We start from the raw sequence: 16,883 nt of genomic DNA, 5'->3' as shown, positions 1-16,883 counted from the left end.
TGTCTTTAAACTTACATGGCATCACAGTCAGTGTTGAATGTCAGCACTTTGCTCAAATTTTTCAGTGGGGCGACCTGCATTTTTTTGTGGCTGGTCCAGTACAGGTGATCGTTGACCCAATCGAAGGCCACGGCGTGCACCCTCTTAAGACCTTGGGTCAGCAGTCGCGAGACACTACCATTAAGAGATTGGCTCCGTATGCTGCACGAGGGTTCACCATTTCCGAATGGACTCGCACCTGAATCAGCAACCACATAGAAGACCACCTTGCCTCGAACATTTACATCAATGGCCAGTGTTTTGGATACATTGTATACCGGCACCATTACATCCGGCTGCTCGCCGATCTGCTCCAGCTGCTGAACTTGCTCGGTATCCAGCGGTATGCCGCTGATCCTAGCCAGATGTTTGTCGCTGTACACAAGGAACTTGTCAAGGGCGGAGAGAAGGCAAGTCGTCTGATTGTGCAATTTATAACCGGCGGTGCACATGCATTTGGCGCTGGCGAATCCCTTCGTCCATTGCGGCACACAGATCTGGTTGCAACCGGCGTTGTTATCTCGGCACGGATGAGCCACCTCGGGCTGCTTTTGGCGGTGGAAAATTCTCAAATTGGCTCCACGGCTCACATTCGAATGGAGGATGCGGGTTTTGAGCGAGAATTTGTCCAGGGCAACGATGGACGCGTCCATCCAGGCTGCCAAATAAATCGAATTCTCAAAAACCTCCACGGCATGAATGGTCTTCAATGGCACTGGGGACTACAAAATGAGATACAAAAATAATCAGATAAAGAACAAGCTCCAAAACGTATGCTAAACGAAAGGCTAATAAGGAAATAAGCGATTGTAATCGCCCAACTAAGCTTTGTTATATAAGACATGACCAAAATAATTCATTAGGTTAATTAATTAATTAAAGAAATATTAAAATTGTCAAATATTCGCATCATAGTACTTACATCGAGTGGCCTTTTGAGGGTCCAACGGTTACGACCCTCGTAGTCAACACGGTTAACCTCATCCTTGTAGATGTCAATCCAGTACACCAACTCGTTAGCCAAGTCCAATGTGACGCTGCTCGGGTGATAAACCTGGTCGGTGACCAAAACAGTTCGATTGCTGCCGTCAAGCAGCGAACGGGACAAACTGGGCGTCCAATCCGTGTAAAACATAAAGCCCTTGGTGGGGTCCAGAGCCAGAGATGACAGCGGGTCCACCTGCTGCAGTATCACCCGGCAGTAAGTCATCGCATTTGTGCACAGATAGACCAGGCCGTCGTCCTCGCTGACCAAATACCAATTACCCGACAGCCAGTCCAGCCGAAGCTCAGTGAAAACTGTAAGGAGAAAATAGATCCAAATGAGTTTTCCTAGGCTTACAGGTTCAGTTTTCATTATCAACACCTAGATAATTAGCTATCATAATCGGATATCAATTTAATAATTACTTATAATGATATAAATTCTTTAATATTGTTTGAAAAACAATATATAACACTTAGTTTAGATAGGAAGCTAAAGTTAAGCGAATGCAACTGGGCAATGAATTCTACTTTTGAACCGGAATACCCTCTGCAAGGACCCTCATCGGGGTCAAGATAAACGGTCACTCACATTGCTGCGGCGAGACGAACGAGGAGAAGGGCAGTGTCCAGTTAACCCGGGCGTCATCGACGCGCTGGCACCGCATTTGCAGTTCGGGCCAGCTGAAGAGCAGGGAGCAGAGGGTGCGATTCCGATGCCACACCTCGAAGGCGTGCACGAAGCGAAGGGGTTGCGAGAGCAGCAGTTCCTCCTCACTTCCGACGCCATCCTTGTCCGTGACTTTATCATTATCCTTTGCCCCCGGGGGACCGATGACTTCGCCATTCGTTCCAACACTCTGTACGCCGTCCCGCGAAAGAAAAATCAGCGTGGTCGGCTCCGTTGGTGGCACTATAAATTGAGAGGGATTAGCCGGATGTGTATCTGCTCTGGCGTGTTTTTCTGTGGACCTTACCATTGATGGCCCGGCAGCGATTCCCCTTGGTCTTCGCATAGCCGGAGACGCAGGAGCACTCGTAGGAGCCGGGTGTATTGCGGCACACCTGGTCACAGGTGCCCGGCTCGGAGCACTCGTCGTAGTCCACGCAGCGGGTGGAGTTCGACGACTCTGGCACCTGATCCTTGGGGCAGTAGCAGCGTGCCCCCTGCGGCGTCAGTTTGCAGTTGAAGCTGCAGTTCAGTGCTGCACAAGCAGCGTTCTGTTTATCTATTCAGAAGTGGACATTATCGTTATGAGATTATTTGAAAGATAAGTTTTAAAGAACCAAAATGGTGTGCACCGAATAAGAACAGAATAATGAAATCTTATTAAACTAGTTACGACTTTGTAACCACGCAGTATAACTAAATATTAAACAATTTTAATAGCTCTTATTTTAGGAACTTTAGGAACAGCATGTTGTATGCCCAATTAGCCGAATTGATCGGCTGCACTTACCACATTGCAGCTCATCGTTATCACAGTCCCAGCGGCCGTCGCAGAAGCGGGACAACTCCAGGCAGTCGCCGTTGAGGCACTGGCCCTCGAAGGCGCGGCACTTGGGCGTATCACCATTCGGACCTGGTCGGGAGGCAAATGAGGCGGTGGTCAGTGGGTGGCATGTTGGCATGGTGGCGTGGCCAGGCCCGCGGCTTACTTACAGTTCAGTTCGTCGGATGTGTCGCCCTTGCCGCAGTCGAACTCCCCGTCGCAGAGCCAATTGTTCGGGATGCAGTGGCGGCTCACTCCGCACCGAAACTGGCCCTCGTTGCACTTGGGCGCTCCGGCTGGAAAACGGATGAGAACCAAGCTGAGTACACTCCTCCCGTACAATAACAATAAGCGAAATGAAGATTTATGGAGGGGTTTGTTAGTGGTCTTGGGGCTGGTTGCTCGTTGGTCCGCTTTTCGGCCAACAAAAAGTTGCTTCTGCTGTTGTTCGTACAAATCGCTGAATTATTTCGCGAGATATCGTAAATAACACGCAAACAAGGGCAGTCGTGGCCAACTTTTGGCAGATATAAAACTTTGTACTCCCGCTTTAAGTGGAAACCCCCAGAAATAACTATATAACCCTGGCACTTATAATTGGTTGGGGGTTGGGCGAGCCAAGCGGAAAGTGTCATCAATGTGGTTATGGGGCTTAAGAAGTACATAGTTTATGTCCCGATGAAATCGAAAAAGTATTAGACCGCATGCAACCTCGAACGGGGAAAACGGAGATGTGGTCTCCCAATAACCATCAGTTAACACACCTAGTTGTATTCCATGGGAACACATACACTTTAAAGGAAAGCAAATTAGTTTGGCAACCATCTGGTGGCTTTCTGGAATGGAAAATACCCCTAGTGTCCCCTTGCTCCCTGTTCCACGTTCCTTTCATGGTCATTACCCAATTAGCTCGGCTTTTATTAAAGCGAATGAGTTTCATTCTCATTTTAGGGGGTGACAATGGCCAACCCCCGAAAGACCACGAAAAAGTAACTGTGACAAATACTGCCTCGCTAAATGGCACGTTAATTTTTCGAGTTGACTTCGCCGCATCCAGTTAGTTGAACTCCCCGTGGCACTTGAAAATGTTTAACAATTGCCCGGCAACATAATTTTTGACCATTTTCGAGGGCCCGGGTTGATTAAATAACTGCCGGGCTCCAGTTTGCGCTGCTCCCGCCCTCCAATTTCGCGCGGTGGTCAGCATCCCACGGCTCCGACTCCACGACTCCCTTGACAAAATTTCTGGTACCGGTTTCGTTTTCGCCCGCTTACTCCTTGCTCCCTGGGTTCGGGGGAAAATAAAAAATTTAAACTTTCCTCGGGACCCGGTGACTGCATGCCCTTGGGCTTATTACGTATTATATCCGTGTTGCCTTCCGCCAGCGCCATGCAAATTGCCACGCGAACACCCGAATAGCCGAATGCCGGAATACGGGAATACGGAAGCACGGCAGACGGAGACATGGACACGTCCAATGGATGTCTCTGGAGTTTAACCTCTTGGCAAGCAAAATATTTTTGGCCGTTCCCATGTGTTGCCAATGTGGCTTTTATGGTTATAGTCGCGCATGTCGGTCGCCTCCGTCCTCCGTCCTCCTCCAGTCCACCCATTCCCATCTCCAGGATCACCCATGCCACCCGGCCGCTGTCAAGGCATTGTCATGGTTGCCTTTGATTTGGACCACCATTGCGGAGAAAATACGACGCGTTATTTGAATTTTTCTTTGCACAGTTCCCCTTATTTGTGTCAAGCAATTTGCATCTCTGAAATGCTCACAAGGAGCACAAATGTATGACTCTAGGAAAACAGGAAAATATTATAATATTGTTCGTAATGTCTGCTCTATGGGAACATTCCATTTGCAGTCAAATGAGGAAGGACACCTCGTAAAAGATGATACACTCGAAAATGACACAAGTATGAGCAAAGCACGAAAAGTGAAAGATGGGTCAAAAGGTTAAAATGTTAAGCTCAATGTAACATTTCTCGTTCGAACTTCAGTTATCAATTTAAATCCTCCAATTCGCTCATTTAAAAGTAGCAACTGAAATATTGCCAATGCTTAGATACTGACAGTTGTTAAATCCCAAGGGTCCATTTAAGTCAAGTCCCATTTAAAAGTTGCGTATAAATTTGAATGGAATTTATTTGGGCCGAGGATCTGGGGAAACTTTTTTGTCGCTAGTGTAACGAGGCCAGTTTAAATGCAATATATCAAGAGGCTTATATATATGACAACACTTTATAACTCTGGGTGTGTGTGCCTGTAGTATGTCTGCATTCAGTTCAGTTGTGTTTAATTGAAATTGCGCGAACGGCAAGAGGGGGCAGTACATACAGAAGGCAGGAGACTGGGAAGCTGGGTAGCTGGGATGCTGGGCAAATGGCGAATGTAGATGACAACGATGTGCCGGGCACATTTATTATAATCTGTTGCATTAATATTTGCCGACAATTTGTCGTCTGAGTTGTCGTTCTCTGCCGGCTGCAGTGCCACAAAAATTAAATTAAAAATGCCAGAAGAACTCGGCGACCCAGCAGCAATTGTTGCAGTTCGCAGTTTTCAGTTTGCAGTTCGCTGTCGTCATTGAGTGTAAAAAAGAGCAGATAAAAATGTCTACACATTAATTTTAGTCTTGTGGCTTATTCACTTATCAGCCCTACAAAAAATTAAGGACAAGCGCTTAAATTTCCCACTGACAGTCGACCAGAGTTGGCTTTTATGGACCATGACAACTGGGCTTTCAATTTACGGATTTCTCGGCCCAAAAATGGTCCGACAACTAATTGCATTTGCTGCGGACAGCAGGTGAATATTCCTCCGGTGCTCTCGACCATGTATTTGTGGTGGATTTTTAGGACTGCCCGACCAACCCCCACCTGTCATTAGGACGGACACACGGGGAATAGTCGAAAAAGCGTTCCGACCAAACAGCCAAACCAATAATAAAGCAATCACCGCCTGCTAATGTCCCCAGCGGGGGATGACAGCCCATATGGGGGGCTTACACCGATCGAGGAACATATTGAATACTCACCGCACTCGCTGCCCTCATCGGACATGTCCGGACAATCGGCCTTGGAGTCGCATTTCCATCGCATCGGTATGCAGAAGCCATCGTTGCATGTGAAGTACGAGGCTGGACAAGGACCTGCAATGGGATAGATGACGGAATAATGGTCACTCAGGATGCAAAGGAAGAACGAGGAAGCGCAGGCAGCCAGCCATTCAATCATTCGAGTCTCGGCCACAGTTTGCATACTAATGATTGCAAGGTGATGTGTGTGCGAACGAAACCATTATGCTAATCACAAATAGTTCCATTGTTGTCAAAGAGCTATTCATCGCAACACTAGGGATTAGCTAGAGTGCCACAGCCTGTACTTAAACGATTTCTTAGGTGCGACAATAAATATTCAGATAGCTAATCATATGAAATATGACATATTTTCATTATTTGCAAAACAATTTCTATCCTTGATTTCGGCGCATTACTCTAATCCAATTCAGCCGCCGGGGCACGCTCACATAAATTATTCCCGAACAATAATATTCTCCATCACTTGATCCACAGCTGCGTCCAAAAGGTTGCCAAATTATTTTTCCATTTAATATGCAGAGTGGCGACGTGTTAACGCCACCTTGCCAAACACCATCACCACCCACCGAAAAAGCCCGATGCTGTTCCATACTCTTTTCCAAAAACGCCAGATAATTTCAATGTTTATGCAGTTGTTGTAGGCCAGTACGTGCCTACAATTAAACATTAACAACGGAGCCACATTGCTGGAAGCCAAATGCCGAGGTACGTGACTCAGGAACACTGCATCATTAGGCCGGTCGAAGCTGTTGCTAGCATTTCGTAAACAATAAAAAAGTAATTTAAATTTGCTTAGCGCATAAGTAAGAGGGTGTCGAAAATGTGCCAGCTTCCTGGTGACAGCATTTTCGGATCCAGAAGACCCACTTTCCCAAGTCAAACAAAAAGCATTCGACTCGTTTACTCAGCCGCCCAAAAGCTGAACTTTGGATCGCCATAAAAGCCATGTCCGGGACAGTGCAGCAACATAACGCATCCAACAGCCATGTCATTGAAGTGGCTCTTGTTCGTAGCCCTGGTGGCGCTGCTCAGCATTGGTACAGGTTCCCTGGCCCAGCCCAGGAGGACCAACGTCCAGGGCAGAACTGCTCTGGAGCAGCAGATGCGACTCCAGCGCTTGAATGCCAAATACTATGCCATTCAGCAGGACGAAGAGGATGGCGATGACATCCTGGAGCACGAGGAGGACCTGGGCGACGATAGTGAGGACGAGGAGGGCGATGATATCAAGGATGGTGAGGAGGAGGAAGACGAAAACACAGAAGCTGAAAAGGAGAACACAAAAGTGGATACCAAAAAGGTGACATCTAACACCACACCCGCCAAGCCGAAGACTGAAGTCAAGCACAAGCTGGCGAAGGAGCAGGAGTCCGTCGATGAACTGCAGGACCTTGAGGAGCGCGAGGACGAGGAGGAGCTGGATCTGGAGCAGGAAATCGAACTTCCACGCGCAGAGGTCCGCAATCGACGACGCGGAGGCAGGCGGAACGGCAAGGGCCGACGCAAGGGGCGTGGCAGCAGCAAACGCAGGAGGGGAAACCGCAGGTGCGGCGGCAGGGGAAAGCGCGGCCGTCGTGGCCAACGGAGACGCTCTCCTTCAAAGCGCAGCGGTAGCCAGCGGCGAACGGGCTCTAAAACCAGGCGACAGGGTCAGAAAAACAAAACAACCGCCAACAAGGAAGCTGTTGCGCCTTCAAACAAGGTGGCCTAAAGGCTAAATACTCCCATCTACGAATGCAGCTTTAAGACTCATTAAAACAGCAGCGAAAATCCAAATAAATAAACCACAACAAAATCTTGCTTCCTTGCAACCGATGTATATATATAGAAAAGGACATTTTCCAGGGTTCCATTCACAAAGCTTGCTTTTTCCTAGAATATCTACTTTCAAAGGATATTAGGCCAAAAAAGCTGTTAATCATAATATACTTAGGAAAAAATTACTCACAGTTTCATACCATGAATCTATTACAATGGTTGTGAAAGCTGGACAGATGAAATAATCACTGAACCATGAAGTTTGTTTTCTATTCAGTAAACTGAAACAAATTTATTCAATCGAATTCGACAAAAAGTACAAATTTAAGCCCAGTAAATAATAGATTAATTTAAAACAAATTCTGCACAGGATGTGTTTTGCACCTCAACTTAGTAGAAGAGCTTAACAGCTGCGAATTGCAAATATTGCTGGATATTTGCGTCGGAATGAACTTTATTGTAGCATACTTTTCGGACCAAACACTCACGTATTTCGCCAGAGAAAGTTTTTATCGCGAACTCATGCACAGGTGTGTATATGTGTGTGTGTGTGCCAGGTAGCAACCGCAAGTCATAAATTTCGCAGCTATTCCGCTTTTGTTATAGTGCTTTTTTATGTATTTATGCTGGTATGCTCGCATGACCCCATAAATTATAGAGCGCTGCAATTTCGTTTAGCGGCTTTTGCACTGTTCGAAATTAGTTTTACGCCTCTTTTTGATTTAGTTCGCATTGAGGTTTAGTGCTTGCTCCACATAAAATCAAAATAAGGGATTCCCGCTGCAGTTAGTGAGCCAGCTCCAACTCCCAAATCTGCCTGGGAGGATGCACTCAATTTCAGTTTGTTTTCCCTTCAGCTTATCTTTTGCCCGGCTGCCTTGGCCACTGGGCACTGGGTTCGTTTACCTGACAGCGTCGCCATGCCAATCGTTTGTTTAAGGATGTTCCGCAGAAAGTTCTTTGGAGTCAATGGGAATGTTTCGCAGAGGATTCGAGGAAATTAAGTTCCCGTTAGGTGTCTTTAAGGATTTCATTAAAAGGAAAGAAGAGAATCCTTTGCTATTGAAATAGAAAATCCTTAAAAATAAATTATGTTCCTGTCCCTTCGCCCAAAGCAAGAATTCTTTTAAACAATAAATACTTTACTAACTGATTGCACCTACAGTTAAAATTAAGTGAAAAGGAGGTCGCTCGCATAATTAAAGATAACTTTTATTGCCTCGCTTCACTCCCTTGCAATTTTGCGAAATTCCTTTTGGGAACATTGAGGGACGTTATCCTGTGTTTGCGCTGTCTACCCGGTCTACCTGTAGCCAATTTCGAGCTGCTCTTATCTGTCTGCACTGCTGTTGGCAGTTGGTCAGCACAATGCGATGTGGGTGGATGGCTGGGGATGGGCAGGTGCTCCTCCGCTTGGCTGAGTGGGCGGGGCTGGCTGGTGAGTCCTGTCTCTGTTTCAGGACACGGCCCTTCAGCCAGCCAGCTAGCGCCTGGCAGCCAACGACTGCCTGCCACTGACATTTGCCAAATCAAATAGAAATTTTAATTGACTCTTGGCCGGCAGACGTGCCAACGCTTTAGTTTCCGACTGGGTTCCTCCTTTTCGTAGCGGGCTCTTAAACCACAAGCGGATCTTTAACGCAGCCCTATTACTTTTACAGCCTTAAAGCGTTTGTCCTAGCTATTTGCTCTGATTTCGAGCGAAGCGACCTCTGCCCTGAATCTCTGCTTGTTTTTCCATCAGCAGGAAAACGGGTTAAGCGCCTTTTGGGCTCGAAGGGAAATTTGCATCTGTCGCTGTTGCGAATTATGTGGGCGCACACGGAAAACAGAAACTTTCGGATTCAGGACTCAGATCCAGTTCAGCATCTCTCCTCCACCTCCTCATCTGCTCCTCCCTGTTTGTCAACAACTTTGCGCGCACCTCATATCCAGCAGTCAAAGGGTATATTTGTTGCGTTTAATATGCATTGTTTGTCTAATGAATAATGAATATGTATTTCAAAAGGAATACGAATATGAATAAGATAAGGATAGGTATAAATTGTTTGATTTTCCTTTGTAAAACAACTTCTTTAATAATCCCGCGTTACTTCCTTGGATCACAATGCCACATTGTATCCCAGACTGAGTACCAGTTAGTCGTGACCCTTGTGGACGGCTTTCCATCTTTTTTTTGCACTTGTTTTTGTTTGCTTTTTGGGTCAAAAAGATGTGTGTTTGTGCGCGTTGGCTGTCTGTGTGTAACATAGTTTTTCACTTAATTAGCGCGCTGAATGACGCGTTGACAGTTGGCAGGAGTACGTGCCACGCCTGCGGGGCATGCAACACACAACTTTCCGTGATTGTTGTTGTCTCTTGTTGTCTGCGGGAGCGGCAGTTGTCAGCTGAGGAATGAGCCAGAGATTTCAGGGATTGTGTGCTGCCTGAACTTCCAACTGCAGTGGACGAGGGCTCATAATTAAGGACAAATGGTGTTTATTACGAAAAACAAAGGTCGGCTAATTGGAATTTAAATTTAATTTGGATAAATAGTATTTCTTAAATTGCTGAACTATGTCAACAAAGGGGTGAAAAGGCAAGTGATAATTAAGTTGGTAAAATAAAAACGCATTAACGAACTACAAATTAGTAGTGTAATAAAAAAGTACATTTAACAATTTAATGGATCTAAGAGAAAAAGCAAATTGGTAATCCGCCGCTTGAGATATTGAAAGAAAGAATTGTCAATAAAATTCGCAACAAAGTTAATGATTGAAAGCTTAAATTTACTGCAGAACTCTGAGCCATCATCCCTCATTCGGAATGGAGTTCTTGAATATCGTTTACATTTTCACTGCTGCCAGCCGACAAATTTCCGTTGTCAGCTCGTGCAATTTGCAGTTCACACATCACTTTTATGTCCGCCGCCCCCCGTCTCGCTACTATTAGCTCTTCATCTTTTTACTCCTTTAATGGAAAACTTTGTGGAAATTCGTACAACGCTGGGAAGACTCCTTTTTGATGTCACAACATTTTTGCCTTTACTTTTAATGAGCAGCATCAAGGCAGCGAAATTTTCCACTTAAAAATCGATGCTTTAACAAGCGTTTAATACGGCACAAAAGTAGTAGTACACTGAGAAAATAATATAAAAGGGAAAAACTTAAGTACAAAAATTTAAAAAAAAAGAGAATTGTTAGAGAAAATCATTACTTTGAAGCTAAAGTTCCAAATCCCATAATCCACAACGGTGTAAAAAATTAAAGGGGCAAAACAAAAACAGAACGCTATAGTTAAATTCCTCGACTATCAGATACCCGCTAATCAACTATTGGGATTGCATGTGGGAAATCGCATATCGATAGATACATAGTATGTATGAAAGTCGAGATTCAAGTAAAAGTTCGATTCAAAATGTTGCCACACCAACAAATCGCAAAAACCTATCACTACCACAGTTTTCAAATTTGATTTTGTTGATTTTTGTATTCTGGCAATTTCCACCGATAGATTTAATGCATTTTTAAAGAATTTTTGTGTCAGGGGTATTTGATAGTCGAGGAAATCGACTATAGCGTCCTGTCTTGTTTTATAATAGCAGCTTCCCCTGGCATAAAAATCATGAGAAAGGTGACAAAGAGAGTTGCGGGCGGTGCAGATTTCCGGCAGGCCATGGCCAAGAGCAAACTGTGGAGTCCGCGGGAAGCAGGAAGCCGGAGCTGCATCCTGTGTGGGGGGTGAGGGGGTGTTCCCTCGCTGCGGTGCAGGTCAGCATCTGGCCGTACACACAAATATGGCGGCTTCCGTTGGCATTTCGACTTCCTTGTACTGCGGTCTCAATTTTCATTTATATCGACAGCGAAATCTGATGCAATATCCTCGCATGCGCCGCTCTCCATGTCCCTATGCATAATTTAATGCACTGGAGTGCGCATAATGAGCGTGATTGACATAAATGTACTTTAAATGCATGCGGGAATTGGTTCCAAATTGGGCTCATATAATGGGTCCTACGAAGGAAGTTTTTGTAGGATATGAAAAGGATACAAACAACAGTACCATAAATGCCATTTAGATTTAAACATACCGAATAAAATAGATATATCTTCTAATATCACTAAAATAAATTTCCGTTTTATAAGATGTAAACTTAAAAAAGGATTCGCGTAGAGAACTTACATTGTCATAGGCAAAAACAGTTTATTGTTTGCTAACCATTCTATTTTGATTTCATCCAGTTGTTCTCTTTTGGTCCTAATTTTTTCAGAATGGCTTGCTGGCATCACTGCATGTTTTAGTAGGCGGGCGGTGGGCGTTGGAAATGGGGGATTGCTTTGGGCCAGAAAGCCGTGTCCGGCTTTGGCTTGTTTGCCGTGGACATGGGACTTTGCCGGCGTTTTTGGTTTCGGTTTGCTCGCTCGGTTTGTTGTCTGTGGCCGTATGTTTTCGGCACTTAAATCGAGTTTATTACGTGCTTTCCAACTGGCCAAATGGAGAAAATGGGGCCTGAGAGCACTCCTAAAAGCCAAATCACTTAGAAGCCATAAGTAAAATAAAACTTTAACCCTAACTTTACTTCAACTGCGCCAGGGATTTGTTGTGTCTGTAACCACGAAACTTGTAAATGAGTATTTCGTTTATTAAATTTAATTGTTTTCGGGAAGCGCATAAACAAACAAGAACTTCTTCTCCCATCGACAAAGTTTGTGTAAGCTCTCATGTTAGGCGAAAAGAATAGGGGATTACGATATTAGACATCTGAAGTGCATTTGCACTTCAGCTTAGAGGCTACCTGAATATTTTGAGCATTTTGCATAAAAATGATAAGCTAAACTATTTAACTTATACGCGACCACGCAACCTCCCAGTGCACCCTTTGCCGAAAATTGAGATATAATTTTGCATCTGGATGGACCATAAAGAGTTGCAGCATCATCAACGCTTGTCGAGGGACCAAAATGCAGAAGCTGCGAGAACGAAATCCTGCAAAAGGGCTGAAAAACTTTCTCTTTGCAGTTGAGGAAAAACTTTGTAGCAAATATTTGAATAAGCTACCCTCTGCTTTCTTTTTTCACTCGTACTACCAATTTTTCTTGCATTTATTGCTATGTTTTTCGGTTGCCTAAGGCCAAACTTTCATTAATGAGCCAAAAGTTGTGCAGAAATGGAGCTAAGGAAACAATGATGCCTTTAACACCGTATAAATGTCATTATTGGGTAAATCAAAAAGGAGAGAAAATTAAATTTAAATAGTTTTCATGAATATGTTCGTGTTGATACATTTATTTACATAAATTTGAAAGCTCTAGATCAATAGTGTATTAAAATGAAACGTATGCAAAACTCCAAAAAAAAATGAGACAGACAATGCATACTTTTGCATTGCAGCATTATTTTGCAGTCTGCAAACTTTACCCTTCCATCGATCCATGTTGTGTTCAAGTTTCGGGTTAGGGTTGAGTCAATACCTTAAAGCACTTGATGCCTTTTCATGCTTCCCACAGGCTGCACCATCATCATCGCAATTGTGGTCCTCTCGTCGTTTTCCATCTCCCTCTGGATGTTGAAAATTTCCATCATAAATGTTTATAAACACAATTTTCTAGTTGCGGCAAAAGTTATATTATTGGAGCAGCCTCTTTCCCTGCCATCCGATGCACTATGATTTATACGTAAGCGATCATCAATCTTCTTTTGCTGACATGGTTGTTGTTGGTTCTGTTACTGCCAGTTGAGTGGAGCCGAACAACCAGGCCTTAAATGATTTTCTTTTTGTCTCCCCTTGATTTCCCAGCTCCTAAGACTGCAAATTCATTTTGCTTGTTTCTGGGCAGGAAGGAAGGATGTCAGGACGGAAGGAAGGAAGGATGTGGGAGTGGGTGTGGGTGTGGGTGTTGTGGCTTGTCGTGTCTGTCATTGTCATGTACTTGTCGTACTCGAGGACAATAAATGCATTTACAGCAGCACTAAAAACTCCAGCTGCCACCACAGCAAACGGCAATCAATCGATGATTTCTATTCATTTTTAAACACTTTCGACCAATAAGTATGAAGGACCCAGTCTGATATATTAGAGCTGCTATTTGAATAATAAGAAAAGAAAAACTTAAGTATCAACCTTTTCAATTTTATAGTTATTTGTTTAGAGCAGATAAAATATAATATTTTAGTCTACAATTAAAGCTAACTTCAATTGTATATCTTTTATTTCGCTTAGTGGATCAGCGGCATGATAGTTTAGTTTGATTTGTGGTGATTTCATTATGCTGTTGACAGAGCTTTACGCCTGATTCGCCTTTTGTGCGGCATACCCGGCGTATACGCAATGTTTAACCACATATGCATTACACACACGCCATGTTGAACAACCAATTTATTTACCCAACTACTCAGCTTGAATTGTGCAGGCACTTCGCCTGAAGTGATTGCCGGGCGACAATGTTTTTGGGACCAGATATCCACATTATCCTCTTAGTCGAACAATTCGTTACTCATTCTATCTTCCGGCTCTGTGATAAAGCACTTTCCCGCTGCCTTTGAGGTGGCCCGCACTTTGAGGCACTTGTGGAGATCCTGGCTGATGACTTTTCAAACGTGGCTTCATCTCTGACCTCTGTGTATCTGCTTTTTTTACTCTGACATTGGCAGCAAAAAATCGCTCCAAGTGATTAGCCAGCCAGAAGGATTGGGCTAGAAAAAAGTTAAAGCCACGACGCATATTTTAAGTGGCAAAGTTTCTAAAGGCTAAAGAAAATGGTTGCCCCAACTACCCTCACCCATTTTCCATTCACTCCACTCTGCCGGGCAATAAAAAATACTAGTGGCTTCACAGAGGGGGCGATGCCGAGTAAATAAAAAATTATTGCAAAACTTTCCCATGCAATAAACGATGAAAGTAAGTCCTTCTCCAAGAAGGCACCAGAGCACGAAAATCGCAGTAAAAATAGTTACAGCCACTAAGAACCGGATCTTTCGCAAGAACATCATCTTTCAGTGGCATGTCTGCCTACAATGTCACGACTCCCACCCCCCATCGTGTAATCAACGCAGGTGCCACCCAACCAGATCTGCAGCAGTAGCATTTTGGGGATTTAGACGCAGTTAAACGGCCTACTGACAATCCAGCCCTCCCCACCCGTTTCTGAATCCCATTATGCCGAGGAGCGGACAACACTTTCGTTGGCATGGCACACACGCTTCTATAGTTGCGGCAGACGTGACAATGACCAAATGGCACAATGTTGCACTGCACAGTGGGCATTGTGGGCTTTAGACTGGTGATAGATAGATACATAGATAGATACATAGATAGATACATACATATATAGATAGATAGATAGATAGATAGATAGATAGATAGAGAAATAGAGAGATAGATAGAGAGATAGATAGATATATCGATAGATAGATCGATATATCGATCGATAGATATATCGATATATCGATCGATAGATATATCGATATATATATAGATCGATAGATAGTAGATAGATAGATAGATCATAGATAGTAGATAGATAGATAGATAGAGATATACATAGATAGATGTACTTGCTAAGAGCTGGGCATTACTGGCAATACTATTAAAAATTATAGAAAATGAATGACAACAAACCTAATGAATAGAAATTAAAATAGAAATACCTTTTAAGCAAACAAACCTTATTAGTTAATTAAGGCATCCAACAACATGATGACTTTGGTTATGTGTGCATCATTTTCGGTTGAATTGATCAATAATGTTTTGATTATTATGATTATTATTTGCCTGCCATTCCAATGCTGCATGACAGGCGAATAAAATCAATCATTGCAATTAATTGTTGTGCAAATTCAATTGGCGTTTATATGAGCAATCAAACACCCGTAAAGGAGCATTTATTTTCGGCAAACAGCCATCGATGTATTTAATTGAGCGCAGCCGTTCGCAGCCCATTGTCCAATGTCTGAGCAGTTATTAGAGAAGATGTTGCAGCTATCAAAATGCCATAAAGGCGAATGTTAAACTGTGCTGCCGTAAACTGCTCGCAATACGGCCGTGTTCCCTGGATACTGATGTGGAGCCAGCGGAATGCTGGCCACTCCGTTGAGAATGGGGTAAGGGGCAAGTCGAGCGTGGCGGCCTCAATTAGGCCTCAGTTTGATTAGAGGAGCAGTTGGCCGAGGGAAAAATTTCCATTACACTTAGCATGCCACACGCCCCATTCCTCATCGGCATCATCGCCATCGCCATCGCCATCTCCATTCGCTCCTCTCTTAGGGGCTCTTTCTTTTCATTAGCTAAGTGGCAGAGTGCGGGCTATCCGTTGAGCCTCCGAACAATATAATTTTTATTTGCCCCTCTGTTTTTGTAATTATCCAATGCGAGTGAGTGAGTACCCTGCCTTGAGCTGCATTAAACTTTTCGGGCGTTGATCTATTTTATCTGTTCCCTCAAGTGGCATAAATCACACAGAACACTGGGGCACTGACACAATGGGATAATTAGATGGGAATTGAGACGTCCAATTCAAATTCAAATAGAACTGGATGTAGAACATGTGGCGTTTACCAAAATACACAAAAGAAAAAAATATTTTATTTAACGAAATTCATTCTCTTAATAATCACCAATAATCGTATTTATAAACAAATTATTATTTATTCTTAGAAAAGAATGCAATAATAATAAACAAAGATAAAAAGGAAATATAGATATAAATTCTTCTCTTAATATTGAATTAGAAACTAAATTATTTTATTTCAAGATAAAGAGCTTACTAAAATGGCAGTTGATGATTTCAAATTGTTATGAGAGCACTTAGCGGCATACAGTAAATAACATTTATTGTCATTCATCACCGCATCATAATCATAATACACACAAACACAAATTGTCACTCAAAGCCGAAAGGGGCATTATAAAAATATTACTGCCAAAGCGCAGCCTGGGGAAATTTCAAAATAATGGACAAACGTGACCAGCGCATAACGAGGACGAACATGATTTTCACTTAAACGAAAACTAGTTGGCCAGAAATCCTTTAAAGACCAGGATATGCGGACTGCCAGCCAGCCAGTGGAAGCGGTGTTGACTCACGGACATCTGTCAGAGGCAAGCAAAAGCGATTTTGCGGTTAGTCTGGTAAGCCACAGTGTTGTTGACCCCCTCAAAAAACCCCTTCGACTGCACTTGACTCTGACCCTGCCCCGCTCGTCCCCTCTTCGCTCTCCTCTTGCAGATCCCCGCCGACGCTCATTAAAAACAACAGAGACAGTTGACTCCACCTGTCCCAGGTAGCTCTCAACATGGAGAAATATTCCCTACTACTACTAAACTAAAAACAATGTTTGGCTACTCACAACACTCTTTAGATACTTTTCAGATACTAAGAAAATCTTCCATATTCTTACGAACCTATGGTTGCATTTTTTCCAGTGCATCGTATTTGCCCAGTGCCACCAGCAGCAGGAGAGCCGAAGAGCTGCAGCATCAACAGCCACGTAACTGAGACAGGAGCAGTCCACGTAATTGAATCACCC

General features: G+C 43.8%; 2 protein-coding genes across 3 annotated transcripts in view; one reads left to right on the top strand and one right to left on the bottom strand.

Annotated features, from left to right (window-relative positions):
• Positions 1-16,883, bottom strand: part of LOC6608140 (low-density lipoprotein receptor-related protein 1B) — a 54,365-nt gene that overhangs the window by 14,155 nt on the left and 23,327 nt on the right. For both annotated transcript variants that reach the window (XM_032716944.1, XM_002032850.2), the window contains exons 2-8: positions 5,559-5,672; positions 2,687-2,812; positions 2,484-2,606; positions 2,001-2,252; positions 1,616-1,936; positions 962-1,338; positions 16-761 (exon numbers count right to left, since the gene is read on the bottom strand). In XM_032716944.1, coding sequence (XP_032572835.1) covers positions 16-761; positions 962-1,338; positions 1,616-1,936; positions 2,001-2,252; positions 2,484-2,606; positions 2,687-2,812; positions 5,559-5,672 — 2,059 coding nt within the window. The remainder of the gene's footprint in view (positions 1-15; positions 762-961; positions 1,339-1,615; positions 1,937-2,000; positions 2,253-2,483; positions 2,607-2,686; positions 2,813-5,558; positions 5,673-16,883) is intronic.
• On the top strand, positions 6,607-7,406 carry LOC6608139 (protein nemuri). The gene has a single exon (XM_002032849.2). It carries the CDS (start codon positions 6,607-6,609, stop codon positions 7,330-7,332), a length of 726 nt encoding a protein of 241 aa, XP_002032885.1. The 3' UTR covers positions 7,333-7,406.

The sequence above is a fragment of the Drosophila sechellia genome, chromosome 2R, assembly GCF_004382195.2.
Source record: "Drosophila sechellia strain sech25 chromosome 2R, ASM438219v1, whole genome shotgun sequence".
NCBI lineage: Eukaryota > Metazoa > Arthropoda > Insecta > Diptera > Drosophilidae > Drosophila > Drosophila sechellia.
The sequence above is the reverse complement of the archived record's forward strand: the minus strand, read 5'-3'. Positions and strand labels throughout refer to the sequence as shown.